At 39.3% G+C, this 9,568-nt stretch overlaps 1 protein-coding gene across 1 annotated transcript in view; it reads left to right on the top strand.

The window, feature by feature from the left end:
* Positions 1–2,941: 2,941 nt before the first annotated feature.
* LOC104912917 (SUMO-activating enzyme subunit 2-like) overlaps positions 2,942–9,568 on the top strand; it is a gene marked incomplete at its 5' end in the record, with an annotated part of 7,292 nt that continues 665 nt past the window's right edge. The window contains 8 exons of the mRNA XM_031555387.1: positions 2,942–3,034; positions 3,301–3,384; positions 3,650–3,720; positions 4,886–4,950; positions 5,424–5,524; positions 5,682–5,803; positions 6,314–6,381; positions 8,658–8,779. Of these exons, the coding sequence (XP_031411247.1) occupies positions 2,942–3,034; positions 3,301–3,384; positions 3,650–3,720; positions 4,886–4,950; positions 5,424–5,524; positions 5,682–5,803; positions 6,314–6,381; positions 8,658–8,779 (726 nt within the window). The remainder of the gene's footprint in view (positions 3,035–3,300; positions 3,385–3,649; positions 3,721–4,885; positions 4,951–5,423; positions 5,525–5,681; positions 5,804–6,313; positions 6,382–8,657; positions 8,780–9,568) is intronic.

Below are 9,568 nucleotides of genomic sequence, written 5' to 3'. Positions count from 1 at the left end.
GTCCAGAGAAGGGCAACGAAAGTGGTGAGGGGTCTGGAGCACAAGTCTTATGAGGAGCAGCTGAGGGAGTTGGGATTGTTTAGTCTGGAGAAGAGGAGGCTCAGGGGAGACCTCATTGCACTCTACAACTTCCTGAAGGGAGGTTGGGGTGAAGAGGGGTTTGGCCCCTTCTCCCAGGCAACGAACAGGACCCGTGGAAATGGCCTCCAGTTGTATCAGAGGAGGTTTAGGTTAGACACGAGGAAAAACTTTTTCTCTCAGAGAGTGGTCAGGCACTGGAACGGCCTGCCCAGAGATGTTGTGGAGTCAGCATCCCTGGAAGCGTTCAGGAGGCATGTGGACAAGGAGCTGCGAGATATGCTTTAGTAGCTTGTGGTAGCAGTGGTAGTGAGAAGACAGTTGGACTAGATGATCTTATAGGTCTTTTCCAACCTTGTGATTCTATGATTCTTTATTCGGGTCTTGTAGAAGTTGAGAGAACCACGTTCAGAACTTCGCATTAAGAGGCCATGAGAGTGCAGGTGCAGGGCTGTTCTGCTGTCTGTGTTTTAGCTCATCGCTGCTTTGCTGGGAGCCGCTTCTGAGCGGTTCTTATGACACGTGAGGAGTTCGTCCCTGCATTCAGACCTGTTGAGCGGAGCTTATCAGAAGCAGCTTCTCTCAGCACTGCCAGCCAGTAGCAGAGCTCAGCTGCCTCTCGTTTGTACAGCTCAGGCTTTGCACTAAAATGGATTTGTAGGGTGTGCTGAAGTGTAATTCCAGATTGTCCTTTTGATTTGAGTCTGCTAGTGGGAGCCTACCAAATTTCAACACGGCACGAGTGAAACGAACACAAGAGTGGAAACATGATTTCTGTGCTGATTTCTGTGCTGTTTTCTGTGCCTCCTTTTTTCTTTTCTACCTTATTCTGCCACTTGTGTGCTCCCACAGTCCCCTACCATACAGTTTAGTATCTCCTCCAGGTAGTCGTTGAGCACAGATCCTATTGGAGTGTGCTTGTTGTTTCCTTTAGTTAGATCTCTTTTTTGATTGTCGTTGGAGTCTGCCTCGATTGGATTCCATTACCTTAAGTATGTGTTGGATCAGAGCCATCTTCATTTAAAAATATGACTGTCTTATATAATGGAGTAACATTTTGATAGCGTATGGATTGGATAGGCAGAAGTCAAGGTGAGAGCAGGAACAGAATTGTGCAAGCAGGCAATTTGATGTCAGTTGAAAAAAAACTGTTTGTCATTGTCTGTGGTATTATTGGGGATTTCCTTTGATTGTTACAGATCAATGAACTCAAATGTCTGAGAATACTTGTTTGTGTAAGTAAGCTGTGGGGTTATTTATTGATTGATTTATCACAGCATTAACACTAAAAAGAAAAACAGTTTTGAACCGGAGCACTTCAGAAACACAAAGCCTAACTAAATATACTTTGTTGAAAGTAGAACTAAATTAAATGGCAAAATGCAAGTCTGTATTCAGAACACAAAAGTTTATTCTTAGGAAGTTCCTTTCCTTCTAACTTTCAAAAATGAGAGCAGTGTAAAGTTGCTTCAGCTTGAGGACTGTCAAATTCAGATCATTCTCAGCTGAATTGTAGCTTTGGTTGGAGTCCAGTGGTGTCAAGTACTCTCTTTGGAGAAAAATTTCCATTACCTTTTCTGTCTTGGCAGTACTGTTTGAGATCAGTTTTCATTTGCAGCTTATGTCAGTTAAGTCTCCAGTTAAAGGGCTGAAGGCTTTCTAGGCAGTTGGACATCAGCAGATGAATGCACTCAGTTTCTCTTGAAGTTCCCAACCTTCATGGCTTTGGACTAAGCAGGCCTTGTGGCTGTTGTATGGGTAGGGAGGTGGAAGTGTGCTTTTGGGCAGATACCCTTTTGATGGAGGTTACAAGAGCACGAGTGGTTGGGGGGCACAATGGGTAATACAGATTGACAACCTCTACCTCCTCATATCTTTCTGAAACAGCTTATATTTTCTGTGTGCTCAGTATCCACGGGTGCTTTTATACAGCATTTAACTAAAAGTCTTCGGCTGGGAGAGTGTTCAGCATGTCAAATTTTAATCCTTAAATTAAACAATTAAATATTTAAATAAATACTTCCTTCAGATAACATCAATTGGAACTTTGAGCTTGTATGGAGAGTCTTTCATGGGAAATGCGTGACGTACTTCTACATTTATTCAAATTTGATAAATTTGAATTATAAAATTAAAATTAAATATATTAAATAGATATAAATATATTAAATCATAAAATTAAAAGCAAATGAGAACACCTCCAGTAGCTGGTGTGTAACCTGAGCACTGAGCAGTACCTCCATAGAGCTGAAAGTGTTCTGTGCTGAGTACGACAGCGTTAGCAGTGGGAGTTTGGGGGGGTACTGCAGGATCAGCAGAGCTGTCAGCTCATCTCCCTGCTCCTGTTTAAACACGTGAGGGACACGGGCAGATCTAACGTGAGTGTAAGTGACGAGTGGTGACAGCACAGGTAGGAATCAGTCCTCTCACTGTTGGATGTAAATCTGAGTTCCTGTGGGGCAAATACGTTTGTGATTATGGTGTTCTTGTGCGTGCATCAATAATTAGAAACGTGGCTCTCAGGGGAATTAAAGTTATGACATACAGGTCGTGCAGCATGAATATTTTGTGGTGTATGTTTTTAAACATCTTGTCACGTGATTCAATTTATTTTCTTTTCTAGGTGAATTTTATATTTTTTCATACGCCCTTGCCTGGTGGCAGGCAGTAAAAGCTTGCCTTGTGCTGTGTGCATTAGGTGACAGTGCAGCCTCATGTCTTCCCAGCCACTTCGCGTGAAGCTGGACACTCCCACTGGTTTGCAGGTCGGCCTTCCTGGCCCTGGGGAAGCACATGCAGGGGCCTTCCTGTGTGATGCCACCGAGCCCTGTGGCATTTCGTCTGGCGCCCGCTGTGCTCTTAATGCTTTCTCACTAAAATCTTCATCCAGCAAGAGTTAGAAGAGTCAGTTATTGACATTCCACCGAATGTTCTGTCTCTGCATCTCAAAATTGAGGTACATTTTTAGTAGGGACTCTCCAAAGAAAGGTTGTTGTCAGATAGCTCTCAGTATTTGAGATGTGGTTCCACTGTTAATAAACGTTTAAATGAAGATCATTTATCCCTGAAGATGGTGGTGCTTCTACAGTTGTGCAAATGTAATACGAGCATGGAGGTCCAAAAAGGAGTCTGTACAGCTTTTGTGATTTAGTTAATCACATTTGATGGCTTTGTTCCTTTTATTTCTGCAGAAGTGAAATGGCTCTTTTTGTGTGTTTGTAGATTGATTTGGATACTATTGATGTCAGCAATCTCAACAGGCAGTTTTTGTTTCAAAAGAAACATGTTGGAAGATCAAAAGCACAGGTGAGGAAAAGTCAAAGCTCACGTTTTACTCGTTTGGTGTTATTTTGTGAACATTGTTAGAAACCTGTCACAGTTTTGTTGATGCTGCTGAGAGGTAAGTGGAGGTTGGTTGCTTGTGGCTGTCTGCCAAGTTTCATTTAAAAGTATTAAAATCTCTAAGGTAGTCAATTTACTCAGTACTCAACTGGTACTGAGTCTCTTGAGAAAGAAGGAAGAAATAATAAGTGTTGTTTTTGTTTTTGTTTTGTTTTGTTTTTATTTCTAGGTTGCCAAGGAAAGCGTGTTACAGTTTTATCCAGAAGCTAATATTATAGCTTACCATGATAGCATCATGAAGTATGTTTGTTTTTAAGCTCTAATTACATGTTCTGATTTGCAAGTACTGTTATTTAAATGCTGCAGTGGTGTGCTTTAAGGTACTTCACAAACCTTCCGCAATAAGGTAGCTGTAAATACGAGACTGCATTGCACTGAATGGGAGTGTGGATTTTGCATGAATTTTATTAAATTCTGGTAGCTGTAGTTATTTGCTTATGTCTCATTCTCACTTTATTAGCAACATTGCTACTTGAGATTCTACGCTGTACGATTTCTTGACGTCATGAGTGATAATTAGAGGAAAATAAGTGTGAATGTTGAGTACTTGATTAAAAAAAATTAAAAAACATCCAAAGCCTTTGTCGTGCATAGGGCATAGAATCATGGAATGGTTGGGGTTGAAAGGCAGGTGTAAATATTGCTCAGTTACCAAACTGTTGAAATCTAGTCTTTATGGTCCATAACAAGTCAGTGAAGTGCAAGATCATGTAGCTTTTCATTAGTTATTTCCCAGCTGTTAATGTGCATTTGTCCAGTTTTTACAAAGGTCACATTCTCAAGTAATATTAAGGTTTCAGCTCTGATGTTGCAGTCAGCCACTGAAACATTCGCTCACTGCATACTCCTCCTAAAACCATAAAAACATTAATCCTGTTCACTTGCTTCTCTGTCATCTTTGCTGCTGCCTTATTTAAGTCAGAAAAATGCAATGTGAAGATGCTAAGGTGTCCGGATTTTCAAGTCCCTCATGTTGGCTTCTAAGGGTATGCAGGCACAATCAAAACCAATTGAGCTTTCCCACTGTAATGAGATATCTGCTGAACTGTGGTAATTACAGTGTGCACACCTTACCCTCAGCTGGTGGTTTTTAAGGTCAGTTATCAGAGATCATCCAATTTACTCATTAGGTCAGAGCAGTGTAAACACTTTATTGCCTGCATATTTCATTGGTCAAAGTGACAGTGATTGGAATAGCATCCTTCCAGTGACAGAACAGACATGCTTCTGCCCAGTTTTAAAATGGGCTGAAGACAAATGGGTTGCTTAAGGGCTGTTGGTAAATCTGTAGTGTGTGTAATCCATACGTGAACCTCAGTCTGCCCTTTCTGTGTGTGTTTCTGTTGTGGCATAATAACCAATAACTTTGATGTACCATTTTGAATATTGTTTTTCTTTTCTGTAGCCCTGACTATAACGTAGAGTTCTTCCGCCAGTTTACGTTGGTTATGAATGCTCTGGATAACAGAGGTGAAGTTTTCATTATGATTTTGTATTGAAGGTGAAAGTGCTGTTGCTTGTTCATGGGAACAGAACTCTAATGTGTTCTACTACTAGTTGTTGAGCAGTGTCAGTTAAATAAGTATCCTTCTAACCCAGCTGTAGTTTAACTAATGCTTTTGTGCACTGTTAAAACATTGAGATCACAGTCAGAAATGTTACAGGTGCTTTGAAAGTAAACAAGTCTGCTGTGTTACTGCTTTGTGGAAACTGATCCATATTTTGTGTAAACGCATAACGCTATTAAATTGTCTGCTGTGTTTGATAGCATCAGTATATTTTGTATCAGTTGGACAGTGGGCTTTGTGAAAGAGGCATAATGCTATCTACAATGAAATAAGGCAAATTCAGGACAAATGTGTGCGTAGGAGTCCAGCTTATGTTTGTAGAAATCAAACTTATTTCGACTTACTGAAATTTCTGTAAAACCTCTTGCTTTGCAGCTGCCCGTAACCATGTGAACAGGATGTGTCTGGCTGCCGATGTTCCTCTTATAGAGAGCGGAACCGCAGGCTACCTTGGTCAAGTAACAGTTATTAAGAAGGTCAGTTGTGTTCTACTCCTGTCACTTTAAGTTTAAATCATTGGCTATTTTAGACAACTGAGTTGGGTGCTGTGAGATAAAGTTACAGTTCGTTGATAGTAGTGTATTCTGTTAGTAGCCTCACGGCGTGACGAGTAAATATTTCACTTTTCACCAGGGAGTGACAGAGTGTTATGAATGTCATCCTAAACCAACTCAGAAGACTTTTCCAGGCTGCACCATCCGTAACACTCCATCAGAACCTATCCATTGCATTGTGTGGGCCAAGTACTTGTTTAAGTAAGTTTTTTTCCTTTTTTCTTTCAAAATGGGGACTGTAACTCACTCTCTTTGTGTTGGTTTCTAAAACTACAGATTGAGAAATTAAGGACACAATTTGAAAACTAATGTGGATAACAGCAAGAACCTCCACTTGTTTGACTTTTTTCTGTTTTTTAAAATACACAGATAGCATGTCAGTTAGTACTTAAGCCTTGTTCTGGTATCACTGAAAATAGGGCAGAATGACTTTAAAACAGAGTAAGGTTTGCTGGGATCGTGGAGATAGATGAACTATTGATGGAGTTATATGCATCTCTTTTACTAAATTCATTTTTCTGTTGAATTTTCTGTACAGTCCATGTTAAGTCTGCATGTGATGAATTCCAACAATTTAAAATGCTATGGATGAAGTAGCACTCTGATAGCAAGGATTGTAAAGTGAGCATATACCAGTTACCAAATATTTCAGTATTCAATAAGATATGAGTAAAATCTAGTGTTGTGTTGTTGTTCTTAATTGCTGTACAGTCAGTTGTTTGGAGAAGAAGATGCTGATCAAGAAGTCTCTCCTGACAGAGCTGATCCTGAAGCTGCCTGTGAGTGTGATTTAGATTGTACTTACCTTCTTACTGAGATGTGTCAGAAATTGACTTCCTTCTGTCCATTTCTTAAAGTTATAGTTCAGCCCCATTTTCTTCTGAGAGGGTTCCACTTAAAGCACTCACGAACAACATGAATTTAGGATGTGCAAGCAGCAGGTCCCCTTTGTGTGCGTCATACCTACTACTACGTATTAAAAGTTTGTAATAATTTCAGTGTCATTGGGTTTTGTTTTGGTTTTGGTTGGTTTTTGTTTGTTTGTTTGTTTTTAGGTTGATGCACAGTGTATACTGAGAGCTTTGTGTGGCCAGCATGCAAAAAACACTCTTCAAAATGCCAATGTTTTGATAGTTTCAGTTGGCAGAATTGTAGTCCTTGTGGGCAGCTAAAACGTTAATGAAATGATTACTTCAGCTGTTGTAAAAACCTTTTCATACAGTGTGAGATAGGCCTTTGTCATTCATTAGTTGTCTTTGGTGAGAGTGTGGGTAGAGCAGCTGTGAGGAGCAGTCAGTATGCTTTGTAATCATGAAGTTCCAGGTCATACACCCATTGTGATAGATGATTTAGATGAGTAAGTTTATATATATTCAGAGACTTCTGTTCCCTCCGGAGCAAACTCTCTTCCCCATCTGCATGGAGAAATGAAGTGAACTTGAAGTGAAAATTAAATATTACTGGTCTTTGCAGGACAACATATTTACCTGTGTATTAAATTTAATGGAGTACTTCCTTCCCTGCAGATGGGAGCCTTGGTTTCTGAACCAAGGACTGAAAACAGTACTGTATGTAGTCGCACTGTATTTTCCACTCCTAGCTGAGGGATTGCCAAACTGGAAAACAGGGGTCAAGTCTGAACTCTTCTAGTTTGAGACACTTCCATGTTCATCTGCATAGGAAAGATACCCATTTTGTGTGATGTTTTTGTGGCTATTCTGCTTTTTTTTTTATATGGACAGTGGCCGTAGTCACTGCAGTGGTGAATAAGCATCTTTACTGCTTCTCCTCTTGGATCCTTTTAAATGGTGAACTTGGGAGAGGGAGCTTAAGAAGAGCCTCAGAATCTCTGAACATCAGATAATGTTCATGTAATGAATGGTTCCTATGGGGCATTCTTAATGAATGGCTGACTCTTAAGAGAGTGGTGCATAAACTCATCTACAGCAACAGCTGAGGGAGTACTTGAAGGCAGTAAACATGCTGCTGCTAACTTGAAGGATACCAGGGCAGTTATGGGGAGGACTGAGCTGTGGCCTCATCTCTGTAGTGATCAAACTGTCAGTTGCTCTACTGCTGCTAAGAATCAGGGACCTTCTATGGTATGTTGAGGAAAAGCAAGGGAAAGGAAACCGTATCATGTGTCTGTTAGGGTCCTTTGAAAGCATTGGCAAACCTGTGGACAGGCATATCTGGTTTACTCCATTATGAATCTGCAGGTGGCACTCTGGTTGTAAGGAAACTGAAGAAACTAAGGTGTATTGTGGGAAAAAAGATGAAGAATCCTGAAGTGGATAAACTACTTAGATGATAGAGATAAATGGTGATTAGAGGAGTCTCCCAGTGCTGTTCAGCAGATGTGAATAATAAAGATGATGGTTAAGAATTAAAAGTAGAAGAAAGCTTCACAAAATGACTAGACAATGAAATGCTAGGTAGATTTTGGTGTGGATAAATAAAATGATGCATTGGGGAAGGGAAAGGAGAACATTCACAAGTTTGCATGTGAAATGATGATTTTCTGAGTTGATTTTCTGCATTCAGTCAAGATTTTAGTAGTTGTCTGAAAATATCAACTTGCTGCTTACTAGTAGCCAAGATAACAATTGCTGGAAGTGACTAGGAGAAAAAATGAAAATGAAAAGCACCTCTATGGATAGAATATTATCATATAGGGATGATCACAGGTAGGAAGCTGATAATCTGTCTTAAAGTTCTAATGAGACTAAAACTCTTAAGCCAGGAAAAAAGACTACTAAAAGGAGATTGTTAGAGATTTATGAACTCACAACACAGTGAGAAGAAAAGAAATAGATAACAATTGCTCATTGTTTCTGCCAGTAAAAGAATTTGATGGCATTAAGTTGAACTAGTGAACTGTAGTTGTAGAAATGAACAGTCACAGTTGCACTGTGTCTAATTTAGCTTTTACTGGGAATACTAAAGCCATTTTATGGTGCTTGAATAATTTTATCATTGACACTATAGGAAATATTTGATATGATTTCCTTTTTTTTTCCTGTTAACTAACATTTTGTTAATGCTTTCTTTATAGGGGAGCCAGCAGAAGCAGAAGCCAGAGCACGAGCATCAAATGAAGATGGTGAGATTAAACGTGTTTCAACTAAGGAGTGGGCTAAATCAACTGGATATGATCCAGTTAAGCTTTTTACCAAGGTACATTTTTTACCCCACTAAAATGTCTTTATTTGAAGTGTATGAGAAGTTCAAAAGTTTGATCAAAATCCAGTTTGAACACTAAACATTGAACATCAGTCATGCAACTGTATTATGACTTGATCAATTTGTTGTTGTGTTGGTCTTTTGCAACATTTGCTTGTCTTACGGCATTCTGTTTGTGTCTATAAGGACAACTTCAGCAGCTTGTCCATATTGTAGAGAAAAAAAAAATGATTGAGTTGTTCTAATATGAGAAGGTAGTCTCTTGAATTCTGTGGAAATTTCACTGCGCCTTGTCAGAACCAGTCTGAGGATCAGAAATGTATAGTTCATGCCCTCAATGTAAACAGATGCTGGTATAAGAAAACATAAACTCTTAGGAGTTTTGCTTCTAAGTAGTTGCAAAAAGTGTTTATAGAGAGGAAATGAGTATAGGATGTAGTGTTGATAGATAGTAGTAATTTTCCTCATGAGATTAATTGGCATATAGGTAACAGCAATGCAGGGGGTTACTATACAAATAGCTGTAGTGATAGCTTCACGTGGATCCACTGTTTGGATGACTGTTTCTTGATTTTGGTGCCTCCCAAATTAATGAGAACTGTCTACTTTCTGCACAAAGCATTGAGAGTTTTTTTTATTGTGGAGTTTGAGTTTATATGTATTGTTTGAAATACTATCAAGAAGAAAAGCAAAAACCCATAAATCTAATGCTGTTTCTTTCAGTTTCAAAGGAGATGAAAAAATAAAATACATCTCTTTTTCTCTTCTTCCTCCTTTTTTTTT

Source organism: Meleagris gallopavo, chromosome 13 (assembly GCF_000146605.3).
Source record: "Meleagris gallopavo isolate NT-WF06-2002-E0010 breed Aviagen turkey brand Nicholas breeding stock chromosome 13, Turkey_5.1, whole genome shotgun sequence".
Taxonomy (NCBI): Eukaryota; Metazoa; Chordata; class Aves; order Galliformes; family Phasianidae; genus Meleagris; species Meleagris gallopavo.
Note: the sequence above shows the minus strand (reverse complement) of the source record. Positions and strands in the feature narration are given on the sequence as shown.